Genomic DNA, 25483 nt, shown 5'->3' on the forward strand with positions numbered 1-25483 from the left:
TCATCCACCGGACATGTGACACAGACGTGCTACTTCTCTCCCGGTCAAGACAGAAATACACCAATCCATATTGTGTGTGAATCATTGGTCGCAGCCACAGACACTGTTCACTTCAACTTTAAGAAGTACGCAGACCGAGTATGATGACAAAGTGAATATATATACAATTCAACACATTTTATGAAATGGAAGAGTTTCGAATTAGGGCTGTCTATGAATTTGAATATTTAATTGCATGATTGTAGCAAATTAATCGCACATTTACCAATTTATCGATGGACCTTAAAGGGAAATTGATCAAGCATGTAATGCTCTCATCAATATGGGGAAATCAGTTAACTCAAAACAATGACAGAAATTGTCCAGAAACCCACACAGGTACTTTAACAAATTATAACATGGCAAACTCAGCCCAACAAGCCACCTTAAGTTCAATGTAGGACTGTACCTAGTTACTTTCCCCTTTTTTTCCTACATTAAAAGCTTATATTGAGCACTTTAATGAAGCTTCAAATGTCTGTTGTTAAATGCGATGGTGTCGTCTCTGTGACGGGTGGTGGAAGGACCCAAAGCAATACAACGGAATGGTGGATTGAAAGGTTTATTCTGATAGAACACAGACAGGACACAGACAAGGAAGGAGCCAGAAACCTCGAGGTCGGGGACAGAATATGATGGTGGTTACCAGGACAGAGCCAAGGTGGAGAAGTCAAGCAGGCAGGGTTGTACTGGATGGTCTGGCAGAACACGGAGAACTCCTCCGAGAATCCACAGCCAGGTGGATGGTGGGTGGCTGCTCGGAGGCGGCAGCTGGAAACGAGGCTCGCTGCGGCTCGGAGTGTTAGCTGAAACTGAGGAAACGTAGGGTCACCCCACCAACTCAGGAACTGTTGTTGACCGCGCTGTTTTGATTCCGGAGTGAACCAGAGCAGGTGGCGACGCGATGGTGGGTATCACCGCCGTGGAAGGGGAGGTCAGCGAGGCCAGTGGGACGGTTGAGACCGTCGAGGAGGTCAGCCAATCCGCATCATACGTCCATGTATGCAAACCCAGTCGCGCCGCTAGATCTGGTCTCCCAGGATGGTCAGAAGTTGGGCCTGTGATGAGGTGTCATATACTAGGTCCATGTTCATGGCCAGATCGTACTGTAACAGGTGGTGGAAGGACCCAGACGCAACGCAATGCTGGGTTGAAAGCAGAAGCTGTGTTACTGGACTACTGTCCACAGCAAGCAGCCTGTCTGGATTTTTGTCTACTGTAACGGTGTGTTCGCAGGTCATTTATCTTCAATTCAATTCAGTTTATTTTATATAGCCCAACATCACAAATACAAGTTTGCCTCGGAGGGCTTTACAATCTGTACACATGACATCCCTATCCCGGGACCTCACATCGGATCAGGAAAAACTGCCCCAATAAAGATAGTAAAAACCCTTTCACAGGGAAAAAAGGGGAAGAAACCTGAGGGAGAGCAACAGAGAAGGATCCCTCTCCACGGATGGACATAAGCAATATATGTCATGTGGCCAGAATGAAGCCTGGTTCCAGGTAGACTTGATTACTGTAACGGTGTGTTCACAGGTCATTTATCTTTAGTAGACTGGACTACTGTAACGGTGTGTTCAGAGACCTCTGTCTATCAGAACGCTGCAGCTCGAGTCCTCTCTAAGATCAGGAAAGTGATGTTCCTTAACTCTTGGAACACTGAGGTAATTTTCAGTCAATTTTCTCGATTTGACATAATTTCTTAAATTCACCTTTTACAGCACTTGCATACAAGATAAATACCCATGTTTTACATAAAAAAATGCAGAACAATCTCATCTCTATATAATGAGGCACCATTGTCATAAGGCACAAGTGTAAAGAGAAAATATGACTCTAAAGCTGAAAAATAGAATCTCAATTTTTGGAAATTATTCATATTTATATACATGTTCAGAAATAGAAAACAGAGCCGGGCTGGTGGGGATGGCTGTGCTAGAGGGGCTGGTGGTGAATCCTCTCTGTAAAATAAATGACTACTAGTCAATACTAACTTCACACAGTTTGAACAGTTCACAGGTGTACATGTGCAGCTGAGCTGTGTACCTACGTTACCTGGTAAACAGTGAGCTGTGTACCAACGTTACCTGGTAAACAGTGAGCTGTGTACCTCCGTTACCTGGGAAACAGTGAGCTGTGTACCTACGTTACCTGGTGAACAGTGAGCTGTGTACCTCCGTTACCTGGGAAACAGTGAGCTGTGTACCTACGTTACCTGATAAACAGTGAGTTGTGTACCTACGTTACCTGGGAAACAGTGAGCTGTGTACCTATGTTACCTGGTGAACAGTGAGCTGTGTACCTCCATTACCTGGGAAACAGTGAGCTGTGTACCTACGTTACCTGATAAACAGTGAGTTGTGTACCTACGTTACCTGGTAAACAGTGAGCTGTGTACCTACGTTACCTGGTAAACAGTGAGCTGTATATCTACGTTATCTGGTAAACAGTGAGCTGTGTACCTACATTACCTGGTGAACAGTGAGCTGTGTACCTACGTTACCTGGTAAACAGTCAGCTGTGTACCTATGTTACCTGGTAAACAGTATCTGGTCGTCGTCAGTCTTTCACGACAGCGTTGTGCTGGTGGCTGGAGCGAAGCTGCATGTTGTCCACTGCTGCAGATGTGAATCCTCTCTGTAAAATAAATGACTACTGGTCACTACTAAGTTCACTGAAAGAAAGTTACGATTGCACACTAAAACAGTAACAGAGCTCCAGCAGGGGCTATGATCAGAGCATGAGCTAACTGTGCTAACGGCTAACGTAAACAACATGTATACCTGTGTTACGCCAGACTCGAGCAGCGAGGGACCAGCTAAATGTGCTCACTCTGCTAGCGTAAATATGCTATTGCGACACAAAGGGTAGTATCAAAATACACTTACTGTTGGAGCCATATATTTTTGTTTGATTATAAATCATGTTATATAATTAATTTGTATGATTTAAAGACGTTCCTTTGTAATAATAATAATAATAAGGCCTTTTTCTGTTAATTGTTTATATTAATCTGATTAGGATCAGCTGGCTGGTATAAGAGGAAGGGGCGGGGCCGAATATCGGGGTTGTTTAGTTTCTTATATGGAACGGGACATCGGTATAGTTTTTTGACCTCACGTTAGAACGTTAATTTAGGATAAGAGCTGAAGTTAGATTTATGATTTGTTTTGTTCGATTTAATAGAAAATAAATCGACAAAATGATGGAAATTGAATCAGCGTCTCGAGAGTAATTTTTTGGAACATTTTAACGTGTGAGTCAGGAAAAGGAGTCCCGTAACGTGGCACGGAATAAAACAAGGAGCAAGGAACAGGCCACGACACAGTCAAAAAACTTCCGACCAGCTGGAATCACCGCTTGATCTTCATGAATGAAAGAAAGAAATCTCGGCGGACGGGGATCAGCTGACTCGCCAGACCAGGTGTGCGCGCCCGTGAGCAAAACAAGACGGATCGGAGCCGTGAGTAAATAAACTCATTAAATGGATGAGACGAGCTGCGAAAAGGATGATGAATAAATATGACATGGAAATGTTTGGACGCTTGTCAAATCATAAGGAAACGGAAAGGAGACATGATGATGTTTAAAATGCAACATTTGGATTAAAGGGCTGATGCATATGAACAAAAGGAAAATAGTTCGATAAATAAACTGTTATCCTGAGGCCGAGCGATGGCTGAAGAGAGGAAAATGAGGCAGTGGACTGGTATGAGCCCAAAATGGAGACATTTAAGAGATTCTTAAAGGAAGAGGTTTCAAAGCAAACGTTTGATCCATCAGATCCTCAGAAGCTTGTTCAACCTCAGTATTTCCAATGTATCTAAACAGACAAGGCGATCAACAACCTGTTCATCAGTACCTTCAGAACGCCTTAAAATAGCCACAGAAAGAGCTGTACTAAAAATACGTGAATCTGCATTAAAACAAAAGCATGCTGTGGAAATGGATATAAAACGATTACAAGATGCATTGGAGAGAATTGAGCTAGAAGCAGATATAGCAGCATCTGAAGCCAAATTAGATATTTTGGACCATTTTGATAAAGCCTCTGAAATTAGAGGACAAGGAAGAGATGGCATGAATGAATACTTGGACAGTCATAGGCAAGATGGTGCTGTGGATGAATTTGGATTCAACCCTGTCAAATACACGGAATTGGGAGCCATGTCTAAAACACCTCTTCAGAGATTATTCAGTCAACAGGGACATGAAGTAATCACTGGTGGAAAACCTCTAAAGCAGGACCACAGAAGGCCGAATCGCCCAAAAAGTGACAGCAGAAACGGTCTTCACTTCCCTCCAGACAAATCCCAGTATTTGATGGTGACCCTTTAAGTTTTCAAACATTCATGCGTGCATTTAAGCATGGTATTGAAGATAGAACGAGTAATGACGAGGATAGACTTTACTACCTTGAACAGTACACTAGTGGCCAAGCTAGAGAACTAGTGAGGAGCTGTTTTCATATGAAACCAAACAGAGGCTATGGTGAAGCACGGAGACTGATGAAGATTCACTTTGGCGATGGAATGAAGATTGCAAATGCCTACATGGAGAAAGCTCTCAACTGGAGCGATATTAAGGCTAATGACGGAAAGGCATTACATGCCTATGCTCTATACCTTAGAGGATGTTGCAATGCTATGAAAGAGCTACAAGGCATGCGAGAAATGGATCTTAACTCTACTTTAAAGCTCATCTTATCAAAGCTGCTGTATGGGCTGAAAGAAAAGTGGAGAACTACAGCACATGAGCTTCTGGAACGAAACCAGGAGCGGGCCAGATTCTCTGACCTTGTTGCATTTATTGAGAAACAAGCCAGCATTCTGCAAGATCCCCACTTTGGTGACATTCAAGATTCTATGCCCAAAAGAGCCATCCCAAAGAGTAACATGGCGACAGACTCCAAACAACAAACCAAACAAAGATGGAAGAGTAGTGGCTTTGTAATGGCTGTTGAAATGAGCGACCATAGGGCTGCAAGTCAAGCAAGAAATCGGGAACCTGAAAACCTGTTTGTCAATGTGCATCATGATAACTGTTGCATTTGCAACAAAGGAAAACATTCATTGAATGAATGTGAAATGTTAAAGATGCAACCACGTGATGTGAAGGTGCAATTGTTGAAAGAAAAGGGCATCTGCTTTGGTTGCCTAAACAGAGGACATATGAGCAAGACTTGTAAAAGAAGGATGACTTGCCAACACTGTCAAGGAATGCACCCTAGTATACTACACATTGACAAATATGCAGATAAGGAACCAAAAGACAAAAAGACTTATCAGACAAAAGGATCGACCAGTGGAACATTTGTATCATTGAAAAGAGAGGATGATATCGGGGCTGGAAAAGATTGCAAGCTGGCAATAGAACCAGTTCAAGTAAAAGCTTCCAAAGGCAGCAAAACAATATCAACCTACGCATTCCTTGACCCTGGCAGCACAGCAACATTCTGTACGGAGGCTCTAATAAGGCAACTCAATGCGAAAGGAAGGAAAACTGAAGTTCTTCTGCAAACAATGGGTCAAAGGAAACCAGTGAGTAGTTATGAAATAACGGGACTACAAGTGGGTGATTTGGATGGGAATAACTTTATTGAGCTTCACAAAACATACACTCAGGCAAAGATCCCAGTGACAAAAGAAAACATTTTCTCTCAAAAGGACCTCGACAGGTGGCCTTACTTGAAGGAGATAAAGGTTCAAGAAGTTGACGCGGAAGTGGAACTCCTAATTGGAGTAGATGTCCCAAAGGTAATGGAGCCCTGGCAAATCATAAATAGCCACGGCAATGGTCCCTACGCTATAAGAACCCTCTTAGGATGGGTGGTCAATGGACCACTCAAGTCATCTTCAGCTGTGGATAAATTTGGAAGGCCAATGGCATCAGTAAACCGCATATCAATTGAACAATTGGAAAACCTTCTCGTAAAACAGTACCACCACGATTTCCCAGAGAGAGAATATGAGGGAAAACCTCAAATGTCAGTTGAAGACCGCGCTTTTATGAATCTGGTAACAAGTGCGACTTCATTAAAAGATGATCACTACTATTTGCCCCTGCCACTTCGTAATAGTGATGTCATCATGTCCAACAATTACCGCAGAGCAGCGAGCACAGTACCTGGCTAGGAAGTTTAATAAAGATGCTGTTTATGCGGAAGAATACAAGGGTTTAATGAAAGATGTAATTTACAAGGGCTACGCAGAGAAGTTAACAGCAAAGGACCTGCATCAAAATGATGGCAAGGTGTGGTATATACCCCACCATGGGGTGTACCACAAGCGAAAAAAGACAATCAGAGTGGTGTTTGACTGTACATCTTCATACAAAGGAACATCACTCAACAATGAACTCCTATCAGGACCAACTCACATCTTGGAGTTCTGCTGAGGTTCTGCCAGGAGTATATCGCAGTTATGGCAGATATCAAAGGGATGTTCCACCAAGTTCGAGTTTATGAAAAGGATTCAAACTTGCTGAGATTTCTGTGATGGCCGGACGGAGACACAAGCCAACCTTTAGAGCAATACCGAATGAAAGTTAATTTGTTCGGAGCCATCTCCTCACCAAGTTGCGCCAACTTTGCTCTTCAAAAAACAGCCGAGGACAAATCTGACTCAATGGCAGTTGACACCATTAAATCAAACTTTTATGTTGATGACTGCCCCAAATCCTTGGCAACAGAAGAGCAAGCTGTTAACCTCATTAACGATCTCAGGGAGCTGTGTGCTAAAGGAGGATTCAAACTAACAAAATGGGTTAGCAATAGCCGTGTCGTCCTGGCTGCTGTCCCAGATGAACACAAAGCCAAGCAGATTAGAGAACTGGACCTAGACAGAGAAAAGCTACCTGTGGAAAGGGCTCTAGGGATGTACTGGAACATAGAAAATGATACGTTTGGATTCCAGATAGCTATCAAAACCAGATCTCTTACCAGGAATGCTGTACTCTCTACTGTCAGTTCAGTATATGATCCATTAGGTCTTGCTGCCCCCTTTGTACTTAAAGCGAAACAAATTCTCCAAGATCTTTGCCAGGCAAAGTGTGGATGGGATGTAACAATCCCTGGGGAATTCTCCAAACCATATGAAAAATGGCTGACGGAGCTAGATCAACTAAAACATTTTCAGGTTAGAAGATGCTGGAAATCTGAAGATTTTGGGCAGATAGAATCAGTGCAGTTGCACCATTTTGGTGATGCTAGTGAGCAAGGTTATGGCACTGCTGTTATCTGAGACTCCTTAACGAGTTGGGGGAAGTTCATATTGCTTTAGTGATGGGAAAGTCCAGAGTAATTCCCCTTAAAAAGGTAACAATTCCCAGGCTCGAGCTCACAGTGTCCACTCTAGCTGTACGAGTTGATCGGATGTTACGCTTAGAGTTGCAGCTAAACCTGCAGGAGTCCATTTTCTGGACAGACAGCCAGTCTGTACTTAAATACATCTGCAATAAGACCAAGAGATTCCACACATTTGTGGCCAATAGGATTGCGGTTATTCATAACTTGTCAAATGAGACTCAGTGGAGGTATGTGGACTTCAAAAACAATCCTGCAGATGATGCTTCAAGGGGATTAAACATTGAAGCGTTCATGAAGTCCAAATGATGGCTACAAGGACCAGAGTTTCTGCAAAAGGTGGAATCTCAGTGGCCTAAGAACACAGACAAAACGTCAGGAAGTTCTCTTTCCTCGGATGATCCTGAAGTAAAAAAAGGATGTGATCGTGAACACAACGAGCAATGGGGGTAAAAGTCCCACAAGTAAGCTAATTGAGTACTACTCAGACTGGAACAGCCTGAAAAAAAGCTGTAGCTTGGATATTGAAGCTGAGAAGATTGCTCTGGGAGATCACTCAAAGAAGAAAGATAACAGATACAGGACTGCTGCTGAGTAATGATAAATCACTGAAGAACGTGCCATAAACCTAAAGGTTCGACTCGGTGCGGATCTGACGGTAAAAGATATGGACAATGCGGAAATGGCCATATGTACATTAGAACAACGGCAACACTTTGCACTGGAATTTGCCCTCCTTGAAAAGGGAAAATACTGCCGAAAAGACCATGCTGGGAAGTAAAGGACTTGTCCACAGTGTCTTACAGGGACCTATCAACAAGCTATGCTTGCTGCTGGAATATGTCGAGTAGCTGGAGCTGGACAGTAGTATGAAAAAGATGAACTTCATCTATGAAAAATTAATGGAATATACAGCCTTTTTGTGTTTGAATAATGGCTCTATTTATTAATTGCTGTACTAAAAGCAATTAGGGGCTGGAGTGTTGGAGCCATATATTTTTGTTTGATTATAAATCATGTTACATAATTAATTTGTATGATTTCAAGACGTTCCTTTGCAATAATAATAATAAGGCCTTTTTCTGTTAATTGTTTATATTAATCTGATTAGGATCAGCTGGCTGGTATAAGAGGAAGGGGCGGGACCGAATATCGGGGTTGTTTAGTTTCTTATGTGGAACGGGACATCGGTATAGTTTTTTGACCTCACGTTAGAACGTTAATTTAGGATAAGAGCTGAAGTTAGATTTATGATTTGTTTTGTTCGATTCAATAGAAAATAAATCGATAAAATGATGGAAATTGAATCAGCGTCTCGAGAGTCATTTTTTAAAACATTTTAACGTGTGAGTCAAGAAAAGGAGTCCCGTAACGTGGCACGGAATAAAACATGGAGCAAGGAACAGGCCACGACACTTACCATCTTCAAATGGATCCCTTCTGTATTATCGCGACGCTATGAAACGTAGAGAACGTAGAGTGTCATACCGTGTGTCTGGAGACACAGTGGAGATGGAGGATCTCCATATTGGCCAGCAGGAGACACTGCCCGAGTCTGCCTACACTTTCCCTCTGCAATCTGCCTGCTAGTTTAGGCTGCACTCTTCTGCTGGATGTGTACTCCTCTCTCTAGTTTAGGCTGCACACTATTCTGCTGGATGTGTACACCTCTCTCTAGTTTAGGCTGCACTCTTCTGCTGGATGTGTACACCTCTCTCTAGTTTAGGCTGCACTCTTCTGCTGGATGTGTACACCTCTCTCTAGTTTAGGCTGCACTCTTCTGCTGGATGTGTACACCTCTCTCTAGTTTAGGCTGCACTCTTCTGCTGGATGTGTACACCTCTCTCTAGTTTAGGTTGCACTCTTCTGCTGGATGTGTACACCTCTCTCTAGTTTAGGCTGCACTCTTCTGCTGGATGTGTACACCTCTCTCTGGTTCAGTCCAGTCTGTGCAGTCTATGAGGCTAACGCCTCCAGGGAGGCACCTGGTGCTCAGCCTAAAGGTTCCATCCTACATCTTCACATGTTGAAGATAAAGCTGTGCCATTGGTGTGTGTGTGTGTGTGTGTGTGTGTGTGAGAGAGAGAGTTCAGATTCTGATGAGCAAATGGCACCTTTCATGGCAGCTTTTTGCATCAGTTGGACAGTTTAATGTAGTGAAGTGGAGTGGAGTTTAGCTGTAGTGAAGTGGAGTGGAGTTCAGCTGTAGTGAAGTGGAGTTGAGTTTAGCGTCGTAATGTTTAGTGTAGTTTGATGTTGTGCAGTTTAGTTTATTGTAGTGAAGTTTTGTGTAGTGTAGTTGAGTGTACTTTAGTGTAGTGATGTTGTTTGTAGTGCAGTCTAGTGTTGTGCAGCTGTGAGTGGTGCAGTTGTGTGTAGTGCAGTTGTGTGTAGTTTAGTGTTGTGCAGCTGTGAGTGGTGCAGTTGTGTGTAGTTTAGTGGAATTCAATTCAGTTTATTTTGTATAGCCCAGAATCACAAATTACAAATTTGCCTCTGAGGGATTTACGACATCCTCTCTACACAACAGAAGAAGAAAAAACTAGTTCAGTGTAGTGATGTTGTGTGTACTGTAGTTGTCTGTACTGTAAAATAGCTAATGTAATAGCCACAGTTGCAAAAATGAGCACATGTTCGAGTTGATACTTTCTGCATGATTTGTCTGCCACGGCCTCCAGATTTCATTTTAAATTATCATTTTGCCAGACATTGCTTTTTCATAAACTCCCCACTCGGCATTGCGTGTGTCTGTCAGGGCGCCGCCATCAAGACGGGAGTTATATATATATATAAATAATATATATATAAATAAAACTGAATTGGGTTAACCATTGAGCATGGAGGTATTTACTTTCAGTGTTCAAGCATCAAGGTGTATGTTGTCAATCCGGTTGTACAAAGACTGTGGCTTTCACTGGCTCCATAGAAGAAACCAACACAGTCTTGTTACATTCCTCACCCTCACCATAGCAGATTTGAAGTCAAAATAAATGTAAATGGTTAATAAATTGCCATGTATATAGAATTAAGTTTTAAAAAAGTGAAACAATAAGCAGTATTGTCTGATTGTAAAAGTTATTTCCATGTCACAGAAACCCTTCAGAGTGAATCTTTTTGGATTTTATCATGATGCTGTTGGTATGTGTTGGTGCCTTTGTCTTGTTTCAGTGCTGCGGGACAGAGGTCCCTGGAGTTAATAACCTTTTCAGGTTTATAATGTACCCAAATCTACAAAGATATGTCGGATTCATAGAACAGACATTCTTGTAATCATAAATTGTAACATCTGCTTTCCCAAGTTAATGTTTCAGCAAATTGTTAATCTTTATTGGCCATTGTTGCTGCCTGTTACCAGCTGTTCGTTGAGGGGTCCCTTGGTAAACCATCCAACACAGTAGTTACTATGGACTACTGACTGTAATTATAACACAAGCACACTGCTGACGATGGCACCAGAAGATCAGGAGGAGGCAGTCAGTTTGGGATTATTTTAACTATTCTCCCTGAATCTCAGTTGTCTTTGATTAACATTGTTAAACTGTCCAGTGTTATGCTCACTGTAGAACGTAGTGTTAGAAATTAGCATCAGGTCCACTAATTCTGTGCTATAGTTATTGTATAATGTGTAAAGGGGAGGCCTTATAGTCCACCATTGAGCCATGATTCCAGAACCACCCAAAATATTCTAAACACAAAATTGGTCAAACATTTTTTAACATGTTTTAAGCAATCATTTTCAAATATGAATAATGTTGTTGCAGAAAAATCGAGACGTGTTTGTGATCTGTCGTTTTTCACCTCTTGAAGTCGGAGGCCGTTGGAGTCCCTGCCTCAGGAGCCTGAGGGTGTTGGGCTTTATGTGCCTTCTTCAGTCACAGTGAAACATGTAACACTCCATAGGTATTGTCCTTCGGTTACCAGGGCAGCGTTTTGTAGGTGTCATTGAAAACTCTCTTTAGCCTCAACCTCTTCCGAAGCTTCCTTACTTGTTCATGTATTGGCATGAAAGGTCGTACAGTGTAGATTTGCTGATTGGAGCCTTGAAATTTGAAATTATGTTTGTATTTGTATTGGACTCTCACTTCCTCCTCCTCCCAGTCCATTCACTGTTATGTAATCTGTCTGTCCCACAGGCATCATGGAGGAGGCTGAGCTGCTGAGGGAGAGGCTCCAGGCCATCACGGTAAGGACCCGTCCTGTAGGAACAGGACAAAGGAAGTAGTTTCTGGCACATATTCAGAGCTACTTTGCTGGCTTTATTTGGGGAATTTTCTTTCTTATTAGGTGGAGAACACTTAACATAACAATCAACTCTGAGGGCCAATTCCAATCCGCCGCCTCCCACTCTGTGACGGAGTGAACTCAGTTTGTAGTCACAGCTGAATGAAGCTGTTCTGAGACCAACTTCCTTCTCTCTAGCAAGGAAACTATACATTAATATCAGAATCAGAATCATAAATACTTCCCCAGGGATAGATTTGGATATGTTACAAATGCCCCTATCCTATAATAGAAATATCTTACTTAGAGAAATAAAAACAAGAAATAGAAATGTAAAAAATGTGGTGTTATCGTTAATGTGGTGCTATTGCAAGCAACGTGGCTGAGCAGGAATAACATTATAATCCAATGACAACACATATGTAAAAATGTAATTATAAAATATCTATATTATGTATCCTCGTACAATATATTACAAATAATAATTGATTTGGGATAACACTTAACACAAGAACAGGCAAAGCGTGACAGGAGAGGGTGCAGGTGGTTTGAAATAGACTCAAAGTCACTTACAGGGCCTCTATGGGACCGTTTGGGGTCAAAATGTAGAGACCTGCAAGTCAAGACAGTCGCAGTTTGTCATAGATTTGTTGTATTATCATTACGTTTTGTGTGAAACCGATCAGTGAACAACATCTCTTGTCTTGCAAAACGTACGTCACCAACGTTTTAGCTAGCTAGCTAACTTAGCTATACTTAGCCATGCAGAAACGTAGAGTCATCTTACCTGAGCAAGATCCTTTGTTGGTGCGAGTACATACAAAGCAAACACGCATCGTCTATCGAATTACGTGTTTTCAGTCTTATAATTTAACAGTTTTATGTCTCAATACAACTTTTTTGATGTGCAAACATGTTCAGTTTATCTTTGGATCTGAAAACAATCTGAATCTGTGCTGCTTGGATACTCTAAATTACATTACATAAACTCCAGTCAGTTCCCCAGACGGACACATCTGAAAGCCACCTTGTGATCACGGTACCAGAGTCGCTGCGCTCCACGGACAGGGCTATAAATACCAGCAGACGGCATCAGGGAGATCCCCTTTCACTGGGGCTTAGTGGTCCAAGACCTACGAGCTAATCTTAGCCTGCAGTGATCCCTCACTGTGACATCCAGAAACACAAATATCTATCCATTATTAAATGACTCTAAATGTCCAGCTGACAATCAAACTCTACAGGAGATGAATTGTCTTTCTGCAGGAGGAGAGGTTCTACTGGATGTAGTGAACAGGTGGAGACACACACACACACACGCACACACACACACAGGTAGGGTCAGGTCATGAGATTGGGTTACTGTTGAGTTATATATCGCTCTCCTGCTGTCAGCTGGAGGTTGAGGTGTCAGCACAGCAGGTGGATCTGTTTTCCTCCTGTTAAATGTACACATGATGCAAACGTATGTTTAATTATACCCCAAAGGACAAAAGAAGAATCCAGGAGAACATCGCCAAGAAAAGGAGACAGATCGAGGAGGAGAAATTAAAACTGCAGTACATGAAGGTACTTTTTTACTGTTTAACCAGAAGAAAGCCACCATCCAGGAGAGAATGGTGTCCACCGTTCTAACATGTTATTGTAGAAATGAGTCTCAAGCAGACACTGAACAGAGACTGCACCAGACTACCAGGAGGAACTCTGGGATGAAGTTATTGTAACGTAATGTACAACAAACATCAAGTCACGCTTATGAGCGTGAATGTCTTTGGAGATACCGATCATGTGGCGGTGCATTTGTTATTACACAAAGTCCCAAATTAACTCAGATGTGCCAACTTTGAATTGGTCATACGTGGTAAAAGATGCTCATTTTCATCAGTGAATAAAATGATCCTAGCTGTATAATTCTGCTCTTACTGAAACGGAGAACAAGGTAGAACGTCTACTTGGGACTAGAACTCTAACTACTGTGGGCAGTTCACACTGTGCCTGCGTTGGTGTGTTTCATTGACAGAAGAAAGCCCTGAGGGAGCAGTGGCTGATGGATGGTCTGAGTCAGCAGTCGGAAGAGGAACAGGAGGCCATGAAGCTTCAGGCTCAGGAGGAACAGCAGCAGAGTGATCAGCTGCAGAGCAACATCCTCAGGTAACTCACACAGTCCTCCCACAACAGGCAGAGTCTCTCCATGAACTGAGTCTCTTCATGAACTGGAGTCTCTTCATGAACTGGAGTCTCTTCATGAACTGGAGTCTCTCCATGAACTGGAGTCTCTTCATGAACTGAGTCTCTCCATGAACTGGAGTCTCTTCATGAACTGAGTCTCTCCATGAACTGGAGTCTCTTCATGAACTGAGTCTCTCCATGAACTGGAGTCTCTTCATGAACTGGAGTCTTCTTCCTGAGCAGGAGTCCTCTTCCCTGAAGTGGAAGGACAGAAAAATACCACAATATGTTTCTACTATGACGATGTCAGCCTATGTGGTGTTTTGTCTGGTACTGGGATCTTACCAACATGATGAGCCTTGAGGCTCTGCAGGGACACCTGGGCCTCAACATCAGCCTGGTGGAGGTTTCCTGCAACACAACATAAACAGACAATAGTACCGTATTTATTAGGAGAGACATGAAAGAAACCCTTACTTTGATGTTCATGGTGTATTTAGGGGGAAAGTGAGAAGATAAGCATTGTTTAGTCTGGAAGGTGTGGTTCACGTGGGGGGACGGGCACATGGAGCAGGACAGAGATGGTTCCATAACAAACACCTGATGCTTGGTTTGAAGTTTGAAATTTGTACAACTTTATATATGGGGCTGTGAACAGGTGTTCACGTTTGTGTGTGTGTGTGTGTGTGTGTGTGTGTGTGTGTGTGTGTGTGTGTGTGTGTGTGTGTGTGTGTGTGGGTGAGAAAGAGAGAGAGAGAGAGGGGGTAGGGATTGTGATCAGCAATTGTATGTGTTTAAATGCCTCGTGTGGAGGATATCATAAGGTCTTGAGGTAATCAGATGTAAAACACAATATTTATGATTGATTAAAGTTGTAAATCGGTCAGATTAGACCCGAACACGACAGCAGGGTTAAGCTAGCAACAATGTATCAACGTTATACCAGCTGTTGCAGTCTGCCCTGCATGTAGCGATAGCTCAGAAAACACACGCCATGTTGTGTGTGTAAAAGTCTTACCTGTTGTGCTGTCTGACCTGTTGTGTAGTTCTGGTTCACCTTCAGTGGTGCTCGGTAACGTTACCCACGTCACGTTGTGCCGCACGGTAGCTAGCAAGAGAGAAAAGAGTCAAAGAGTTAGCTAACGAGCAGCAACACACACACATACACAACGACGGCGTCACACATAAACGATTCAAATTCTTTTACAAGTTACAGTAGACGCATGCAATGTATCAACTATATGAAGCCAAAGGATTTATAACACAACGTAAAGTGCAAATACTATATTTTGGTCATATTAGTAACACTAGCGTTAGCTTACTAGTGCAGGAACGTGTCCCTACGTCCCTCTTAAAGTCACGTAGCGTTACACGATGACTTTACTTGAGAAGACTGTGCTGTCTGTAATTAATGTACATTTGCAAATTGCTGGCAAAAAGGAAATATGAAGGAATAATATGATCTTTGTTACCTTGCTGTTGCTGAAGTTGAAGGCAAGGCAAGTTTATTTGTAGTGGACTACTTTATTTGAAGTGGACTCTGGTCAGAAATGTTGTAGCTCTTGCTCTACAATTGTGTGGAGAGAAGCAAGTGTCCATCAGCACACAACGTTATAGTTATTGTCATCATTGTGTAACACAACGGAGGATAACAATGTCGCTTTCCCCCTTTGTCTGCATGAACTAACATCTGTGTTGAAAATTTTTTTAAAACAGATTATAGTGTATTGCTAAAAAAGGAAAGAAACGCTCAAAATTACTGTATTGTGATTCACAGCAACATTTATTTACAGTAAGCTTCACTCGGGAATGAATTTTGACCATGATGCATTGCAGATCTACAGCAACATGCTGTATAGGAGTTCTACAGTAATATTACTGTGAAAACTACAGAAACTTGTTAGAGTGCATCTTAAAATGTGTAAACCTCTTAAAGTTTACACATTATTTTAAATGTATTATTTTCAGGGGAAGCCTTTTTGTTTCTAAACAGGTTTAAAACAAGTAAAGAATATATATATATATATATATATATATATATATATATATATATATATATATATATATATATATGTATGTATAATTTTTTTTTTACTGGGGCTAAAAACACCAAATGTAAGATTTGTAACATGGCTAAACATGACTTAACCCAAGCAAACAATAACATTAATGTACACGATGCAAAGCCATGTTTTACATTGGATAGCTGGAATGCGGAAATACCTACAAACAAACACAGCAATACTACCCAGAATGCCATATGTGGGGAAAAGCCCTGAAGCAAGTGTGTTCCGATTCAGAGTCTCTAGCTGCTGCTGAGTGTGTTTGTTTCAGTCACCAACCTGGTTCATGTCTCTTTTGCAGAATAGAGGAGGAGATGGAGGCCTTGGAAACCCAGGAGCTCAACATCTCTGCCAATGAAGAAGTAGTTCTGAAACGTTTAAAAGAGGTGGAGAGGACGGCTGAGGACATTATCAAGGTAGGCCCCAATAAACCTTCTATACTGTGCATGCCCACTGGCTCCTAACCCGCTATGTGTTGCTAACTGATACCTTTGCTACAAAATGCCCCTTTCCACCTAGAGACAATGAATCATGACAGTCACAAAATCCTTAAGCTTTTAACAAATATAATGTGTTGATTCGTGATGAATAAAGTGAGGCCATGTTTTAAACTTAGCCAGGTTGTCATCCAAATGTATTGCACATCTTAACCGGATTTTGAGAAAATCTGCAAAAGTAAACGTGAATGAATGCTTGAGTGCAATTATTATGAGTTGGTTCAATGAGATAGGAAGTAGGTGGCACAGATTCTTCCGTAAGAAAACCATCATCGCACCAGAGAGGAGGGGAAACAACAAGAAGACATCATTAGGGCTTCAGTCACCAATGTGGAAAACTGGGTAAATCAGTGTTGGCCATCAGGGCCTGCTAAGCCTTCTCTGCTGGCCTAAACAGAATCACAAAGGTATAGCTATTTTATCATTTCATTGTTAAATTCTTCTTCTTTTTTTTAATAATTAAAAGTGATATCTATTTTATCATTTAATTGTTTTTCACAAGTACACTACATGTATTATAATTATCTTTCCCTATTAGCTTATTTGATCATTGCTCAGCTCCTCAGCTTCTGGCTGCTCGCGGGCGGCTTGGCAGCTGGTTAAGCACTCTGCTTAATGCTCTTGTCCAATCAGATTTCACCTCTGTTTCTCTCTAGACAGAAAAGCCGGTTAAAGTACAGGGTGACGGCCAGCTAGATAGGGTTCTGTACGAGTGATTCACAGGGACAAGCAGCAGCACCCTGAATGTTCACACTCCGGTACATAGGTGGCGGTGTGCACCTAGTCAAGTTGGTTGTGATCCGCCATTTAAACTGAAGAAGAACTAGAAAATCCACGGCCCGCCACTGGTGTTGGTTTCATGACTAATGTGAGGAAGGTGACCATCAGATCTGTGTGGAGCGATAAGGACGCTGTTGTCTCTGCAGCTGAGGAGAAGCTTCAGTGGACATTGAGAGGTTTTATAGACGTCAATATTTATTCACCAAATGTGTTTCCATCGCATGCTTCACGTGGGCGAGGAAGACGTAACGTCTAGTCTCAGTGGGAGTGAGGAAGACGTAACGTCTAGTCTCAGTGGGAGTGAGGAAGACGTAACGTCTAGTCTCAGTGGGAGTGAGGAAGACGTAACGTCTAGTCTCAGTGGGAGTGAGGAAGACGTAACGTCTAGTCTCAGTGGGAGTGAGGAAGACGTAACGTCTAGTCTCAGTGGGAGTGAGGAAGACGTAACGTCTAGTCTCAGTGGGAGTGAGGAAGACGTAACGTCTAGTCTCAGTGGGAGTGAGGAAGATGTAACGTATAGTCTCAGTGGGAGTGAGGAAGATGTAACGTATAGTCTCAGTGGGAGTGAGGAAGATGTAAAGCTCGCAGTGTGTCACAACTGAAAGTCTGAAATATGCTGTGGAGGAACAATTTCTAGTTGTTTGAAGGAAATGATTTCACTGCCATACAGAAGGGATATTATAGAGGGAATTATGCTGTTTAACATTAACACTAGCTCTAAACAATACATCATTAAAACTACTAGTGACAAGATTACATTTTCGGGACAAATACTTAAAGAATTTGTATTGACTAGAAAATAATGATTGAAATAAATGTAAATCATGTGTTTTTTATTGTTGCAAATAACCACTATAGATGACAATAACAAAATCAAAGAATTAGTCTGGAGTAGACGATAGCCTTGCTGTGAATTATAGTTTTTGAATGAAAATCCAAAGAAAATTGCATATAATGTGCTCTCCAGTAGGGGGCGTTTCCCTGTAAAGTGTATAAAGTAGTGCAGGCTTCACAGCTCTAAGGCCTGCAGCTGTGATGTGAGAGTGAAGGTCGTCTGAAGGACGTTCTAAAGGGAGAGGATGCTCAGAGACTATGAGATGCAATGCATTGTCAGGTTGAAGATGTAAACCTTTCGTCCCCACGATGTACTTCACATCAAGTACTTTTTAATACACATTTGTGTATATTTGATTGGCCAATGCAGTTTGACCATAATTACCCTCACTTAAGTTTAGAACATGTTATTCTACATCTGCCAGTGTTATTGTTAATCATACAAATGCATGATGAATCTGTGGAGCGCCTCCGGGCCAGAAGCCACGCGTCTCTCTGCACATCGAGGCTCCACGATGGAGGCTGGACAAGTCGTGGCGGTCAAAGGAATGAGGCACAAAGGATTTCTATGAATATGCTGTAATGATTTCAAACATCATCTTTCTACTCACCCCACGCTGCCTGTGGCTCTTCCTCTAATATGTGCTTGCTTCTAACCAGATGCATTCTGGGGATGTGTGCTTTTCATGAATAAGGCGGCTAAACAGACCGCTCATATGGTGCACGAGAACTAATGTGCATCATGTGCTGTCTGTAATGAAATACTGCTGATGCAGCATTACTCTGTTGACCTCTGACCCTCAACTACTTGTCTTCACATAGGAGCTAAACGCAGACTTCCAGGCAGGTAAACACATTTCTAGCATTTTGGTGTGTGATTCATCACAGTTCTCATTTTCACTTATAGATACCTGAGACGAGGCTTCATTAACATGCATGATTCATAGATCTGATCATATTTTACATGTGCTATTAATTAATAATGAATGCTCGTGATTTAAATAGTCATAATGTTTACTCTTACGTTTATATACTAACCTTTAACCGTTATTGTATATCATTTAGACACACAACTAACGGCTGGTTGCTTGTTATTTAAGCCCATTATTATGAGATCATGATTTATATATATATATATATATATATATATATATATATATATATATATATATATATTGCCAGTCAACTGAAATCAACGGTTTTACTTTCTTGAAATACTGATTCTCACCTGTTTCTTCAGACCATTATATCATGTTTGTAATAGCTAGTCCTCTTGAAACCACTCAGAACCTTTAGCTCTGCATACAGAGCATGTCGTCTGGCAGCAGAGGAACAACACCTAATGCTCACTCATTAAGTTAAACCAACACTTACAAACATCAATCTGGGTTTTCAGGGGAGGACCAACACATCCGTAGTTTAACTCTTTACATTCCTGCCTATGACCACTACAGGGCTCTCAAGTGTCACGCATTGAGCGTGACTGTCACGCATTTCGGTCTTAAGTCACGCCCTCCCGCCACACATCGTATTTCTCACGCTGAAAAAAACTCTAGGCTATTTAATGTGAGACATACAAACATGACCTGGTCGCGCTGCCCTCACCATGGAGGAATCAAGCACGTCTCCCCCGAATCCCCTGCCAATCAATAAAAAGAAATGGGCGACACGAATAGCCAATCAGAAAAACGTATCTGTTGTATCTGGGTGAAATGTAATCCCGGCCGTGCCCCCACTACCCGGAGGCGCGGCCGGGGCGGAGAGAAAGAGAGATGTCACGCTTACCTGTCTTAAAAACTTGAGAGCCCTGCCACTAGAGTGATGTGTGTGAAACTAGAGGCTAAGTAGCTTAGCGGCTAACTGCAGCGCTGTGCTCAACACACACATGAGATGATCAGACATTCAAAATTAAAATACAAAAAAGTATTATCTAGTAATGGGTTTAAAAACGGAAGATGAGCATAATCTTTTATATTCTTTGATATGTACATAATCCACATCATAATAATGGTTTAACACCTCACTACTTACTTTATGATCTGATGACCTAAAATGGACTCTCTCTGCGTTAAGTGCGTCAAGTGTTTTCTAATATTTCACTGGTCAACCTTTTCTCCTCAGATAAGATACATCACGCCCCACTCCCAGACACCCCACCACTCATCCCACTGACACCAACACAAAGCCCTGTTGGGCACGAGCCTGTTAGTGAAGAAGCAAAGAAAGGTACGCTTCCTCTAACCTGCTGGTGCTCACCAGGTTCTGACTGTCAGGTTGAATACAAGAGACGAGCCGGACAGGCCTCACAGCTCCATATGCAGACATCCAGGATGTTTGTCTTCACTGCATGCAGATTAAGAAGCGCTTAGATTTCCCTGTGAGGAGCAGTGAACATCTCATACAACCATCTGGAGCTTCATGGACCCATCATGCATCAGGAGGAAAAGAGCAGAGCTCACTGATGTATCTGGGCCTCCACGGTCCAACCAGACATCAATACAGCATCAAACATGCCCTTCTTCAGTCAAGCCTCTGCCCACAGTGGTCTCGACAAAAAACACGTCCTTGCTCTATTTTCAGTGGGCGAGCAACAAACTGCATTCCAACATGTGGTCAACCAGACCAATCCTATCCATCGGGACTATCTAACACTCCCACAGCGTAGTCTTTTGCCCAATGACACATGGACTAGCGGCGCCGGGGATCAAACTGCCGATCTTCTAATTGTGAGACGACCCACTCTATCTTTTGAGCTACAGGCTACAGCACAATGGTGACATCATTTTTTGAGCACATTTTAAATATAGTTAAAAGAGAATCCTATGGATTTGAAATTCTGTTCATCCTACTACTTAATAATACACGTATTCTAGGCTTGGCTATGTCCGTCCATTTTGAATCTGATGAAGACAAAGTACTTTTCAAATATCTGTCTGCTTGTAATCAATCTGATATTTGAGCAACAAAGAGATGCAATGCACATTTACACTTGAAGCAAAGCAGCATAACTTTATTCTTTATTTAAACCTGAGTTTTTACTCATGTAAGTTATATTCATTTATTTTTCCTTACACATCAAAATATATGAGAGCCAACTCTTATAACTGTGCTTCAGTTAGCACTAACTGTGTAAATGAGCTCTGAGCTTGGATATGTAGGAATTGGACTGTTGTGTCATAGAAAGAGACCAATTCTACCAAAATGTCTGCATAAGACCTGATTTGATTATGTACAAATAGCCAGGAGCTCGGAGACGCTGCCTGCTTGCCAGCACAGTTAGGGCTTAAGTGGTGGGTTGAGTGGACCAATCCTTCAGTGAATTCTTCCTCAGTTTACTATCACATGCGACAGGAATTCAACGCACAAAAACCTTACAGCTGGGAAGCTGACCATGGATGGTTGACTTTTTTTATTTGAAATAAAAAGAAAGTTGCTGATTAATTTTTTGTTGATCGACTAATTGATAAAACGGTTTATGTTTCATGAACCGTTGTATCCCTTATTTGGTGCAGAATATCATGAAATCTATGAATTGTGATTTACACGCCATTGCCTTACACCTATTTCATTTCAAATGCAATGTATAGACTAAGACAGCACAATATCCATGATTCAAGCATTCCAAAATGAGTATATATATATATATATATATATATATATATATATATATATATATATATATACACACACACACACACACACAGGACTGTCTCAGAAAATTAGAATATTGTGATAAAGTTCTTTATTTTCTGTAATGCAATTAAAAAAACAAAAATGTCATGCATTCTGGATTCATTACAAATCAACTGAAATATTGCAAGCCTTTTGTTGTTTTAATATTGCTGATTATGGCTTATAATTTAAGAAAACTCAAAAATCCTATCTCAAAAAATTAGAATATTTCCTCAGACCAAGTAAAAAAAAAGATTTATAACAGCAAAACAAAATCAAACATTTGAAAATGTCCATTAATGCACTCAGTACTTGGTTGGGAATCCTTTTGCACGGATTACTGCATCAATGCGGCGTGGCATGGAGGCAATCAGTCTGTGGCATTGCTGAGGTTGTATGGATGCCCAGGATGCTTCAATAGCGGCCTTTAGCTCATTTGCATTGTTGGGTCTGGTGTCTTTCAGCTTCTTCTTCACAATACCCCACAAATTCTCTATGGGGTTCAGGTCAGGGGAATTGGCAGGCCAATCGAGGACAGTAATGCTATGGTCAGTACACCAGTTACTGGTGGTTTTGGCACTGTGGGCAGGTGCCAGATCATGCTGGAAAATGAAATCCTCATCTCCATAGAGCTTTTCTGCAGACGGAAGCATGTAGTGCTCTAAAATCTCTTGGTACACAGCTGCATTTACTCTAGACTTGATGAAACACAGTGGACCAACACCAGCAGCTGACATGGCACCCCAAACCATCACTTACTGTGGGAACTTCACACTGGATTTCAAGCAACTTGGATTTTGCGCCTCTCCAGCCTTTCTCCAGACTCTGGCGCCTTGACTTCCAAATGAAATACAACACTTGCTTTAGTCTGAAAAGAGGACTTTGGACCACTCTGCAACTGTCCAGTGCTTCTTTTCCGTAGCCCAAGTCAGGCGCTTCTTCCGTTGTCTTGAGTTCAGAAGTGGCTTGACCATGGGAATACGGCTATTATAGCCCATTTCCCGGACACGTCTGTGAACAGTGGCTTTTGATACCTGGACTCCTGGTCCACTGTCTTTGAATCTCCCCCAAATTCTGGAAGCGACTCTTCTTCACAATGCTGTTAAGGCTGCGGGCATCTCTCTTGGTTGTGCAGCGTTTCCTGCCACATTAACCCCCTTCCAACAGACTTTTTGTGGATGTGCTTTGAAACTGCACTCTGTGAACAGCTTGCTCTTTGAGAAATTTCTTTTTGTGTCTTACCCTCCTGTTGGAGGGTGTAAATGATGGTCTTCTGGACAGAAGTCAGATCAGCAGTCTTCCCCATACTTGTGATTTAGTTTACTGAACCAAGCTGAGTGTTTTTCAAGGCTCAGGAAACCCTTGCAGGTGTTTCGACTTAATTAGACGATTCAGGTGATTAGTTGAATACCCTACTAGTATACTTTTTCATGATATTCTAATTTTTTGAGATAAGATTTTTTAATGTTTCTTAAGCTGTAAGCCATAATCAGCAATATTAAAACAATAAAAGGCTTGCAATATTTCAGTTGATTTGTAATGAATCCAGAATGCATGACATTTTTGTTTTTTTAATTGCATTACAGAAAATAAAGAACTTCATCACAATATTCTAATTTTCTGAGACAGTCCTGTATATATATATATATATATATATATATATATATATATATATATATATATATATATATATATAAAAATATCAAGAAATGTTCAGGGACAAGACATATCTCTGAACCTTGTACATATTTCTAGGCTTCATCCAGATCTTCATCTAAGTCTTTTCTTCATTCCAGCTACGTTTGCGATGGAAATCAGTGTGGAGCATGATAAGAGAACAGGAAAAAATCTGGTTGTCTCTACAACAAGCATAACCTCGGAAACCATCCAAGAGAGGGGGTTAAAGGTGTATGATGATGGGCGCAAGGCGATATATGCGCTGCACCAAGACGGAGGCAAAATGCCCAATGGAGCAGGAGTGATGACGCCCACCGAGGTAGAAGAGCTGCTGCATCAGGCCACAGAGAAGAACGTACCCACTGAAGTGCAGTACCATCAGCCTGTCTACTCTCTAGCTTACACAGAGAGCAGCAGACCGGCAACACCCAGGACCCCAAGACAAACCCCAACACCCAGGACCCCAAGACAAACCCCAACACCCAGCCTCAGCCCCTTTCAAAGCTCAGCCTCGTCCAGAGAGGAAAGCCAAGGTAGCCAAGACCTGGAAAGATGGAAAACAAGCAAATCCCCCAGCCCTAGCCTCTTCCAACAGGACTCCATGTCAAGAGTTCAAAGACTAAGAGACGAAACCAAGCGGCCCTACCCCCACATTGCAGGAGAATCAAAGGGTGACATCCATGGAATTTCACAGTCTCACGTTGGTGCTAAAACTCTACGAGGACTCCCCAACAGAAAGATGGATGTGGGCAGTCCAAACCCAGTAGCGCTTGTCTCAGTCAAAGCCAGGTCTGATGAAATACCAGCACCCAAACAACCGTTCTACACAGGTACAGATGGCTGCAGTCCTCCGCTAGCCAGCCATGAGCCTGGGGATGATCCTGATGCTTCGACAGAGAGCTCAGGGAATGTTACCAGACATTCACCCTTCTGTGCAGAGAGCATTGCCTCTCAGAATGTCATCAACAACCTGCCAGAGGAGCTAGAATCAGAACCTGTCACCATGATCTTCATGGGCTATGAAAATGCTGAGGACGAGGATGAAGATGACATTCAGGCTGAGCTGGTGGTCATCAGCGGTGATGATGATGACGAAGCCCATTATGGTCATAATAGAAGTGACAGGGAAGCGTGTCTCTCATACCACCCAGAGGGATACAAGAGTAAAGTATTCCAACCTAAAGTGGGAATAGCCAAGGTTACAGGCTGCAGAGACGTTATTGAAGATACCTACTCAACCTGGGAGGACTCAGGGCTCCACAAGCCAACATTCACCTACAATCCTGAGGGGCCCAGTCGCCACCGGCAGGGACAGAGGATGGAGGAGTCTGAAAACACAGGCAGCATCCATTTGGAGGAGATGAAGCTCTGTTCAACAGAAAGATAAGATAACTTCACTACTTCCTGAAAAACTGGGTCGTTGGAGAGGAAGTGTAGGAATAGAATGTAGGTGATTTATTAACTCTTTCTTTTCCTTAACCATGTTCATGGGTCTTTATAGGTTTGAGGAATTGAGGAAACCAGCTGACAGCCACAGTCCTATCCTGTCACTTCATAGCCCCCTCTTAGCCAGTTAGTTTCATTAACCAGTGACACTACCGTGGGCACTTGTCAAAGCCTGACCACTTTTGGTTCCACTGTTTAAAATGATACACTTAGAAACGGTTGATAAATTGTTCCAAAGATATTTAGTAATGGTAAACAAAGCATTTATTTATGCTATGCTATTTATGACGAGGATTTAGCCATTTAAACATCTTTTAGTCCTTTTCTGAAGGCCGTATAACCTCCTCCAGTATGCATTGCTTTGTGCTTTATTTCATTAGGAAGATGCCTTTAAAGGACAGACTTTACTTGCATACATATCATCAGACCTTATTAGGCTTATTAGAAAGTATGTAACTAATGACATGCAAACATTATAGTTCAATCCATGATCAATGGCTTCCTCACTTAATGACTGGTCATCATGTCTGATATTGTAAAGATTAATACATTGTTTATGCGATCACAGCACTTTGTGAGGGATAGTTATGCTGCATAAATCAAGTGTCATCTTTATTATTGCCTTGTTACTGAGCTACACATTATGGCCACATGTATGAGGACATTCCTTTTGGCCTGGGCCTGTTTGTCCTTGTTTCGTCTTTGGCCGTTAACTCAAATAAAGGGAAATCTTAACATGATAGCGTACGGTGCCAACGGTTTGTATTACTTTGTAG

The 25483-nt window shown here is 41.9% G+C and overlaps 1 protein-coding gene across 1 annotated transcript in view; it reads left to right on the forward strand.

Moving 5' to 3' along the window:
• The window catches only part of LOC306750974 (palmdelphin-like), a gene marked incomplete at its 3' end in the record, with an annotated part of 35937 nt that extends 11289 nt beyond the window's left edge, over nucleotides 1–24648 (forward strand). Inside the window, exons 2-7 of the mRNA XM_079234470.1 lie at nucleotides 11482–11531; nucleotides 13058–13138; nucleotides 13590–13720; nucleotides 16103–16217; nucleotides 18735–18759; nucleotides 23381–24648. Of these exons, the coding sequence (XP_079090596.1) occupies nucleotides 11487–11531; nucleotides 13058–13138; nucleotides 13590–13720; nucleotides 16103–16217; nucleotides 18735–18759; nucleotides 23381–24648 (1665 nt within the window). The 5' untranslated portion in view covers nucleotides 11482–11486. The remainder of the gene's footprint in view (nucleotides 1–11481; nucleotides 11532–13057; nucleotides 13139–13589; nucleotides 13721–16102; nucleotides 16218–18734; nucleotides 18760–23380) is intronic.
• Between the last annotated feature and the right edge of the window lie 835 nt (nucleotides 24649–25483).

Source organism: Taurulus bubalis, assembly GCF_910589615.1.
Source record: "Taurulus bubalis genome assembly, chromosome: 18".
Classification (NCBI taxonomy): domain Eukaryota; kingdom Metazoa; phylum Chordata; class Actinopteri; order Perciformes; family Cottidae; genus Taurulus; species Taurulus bubalis.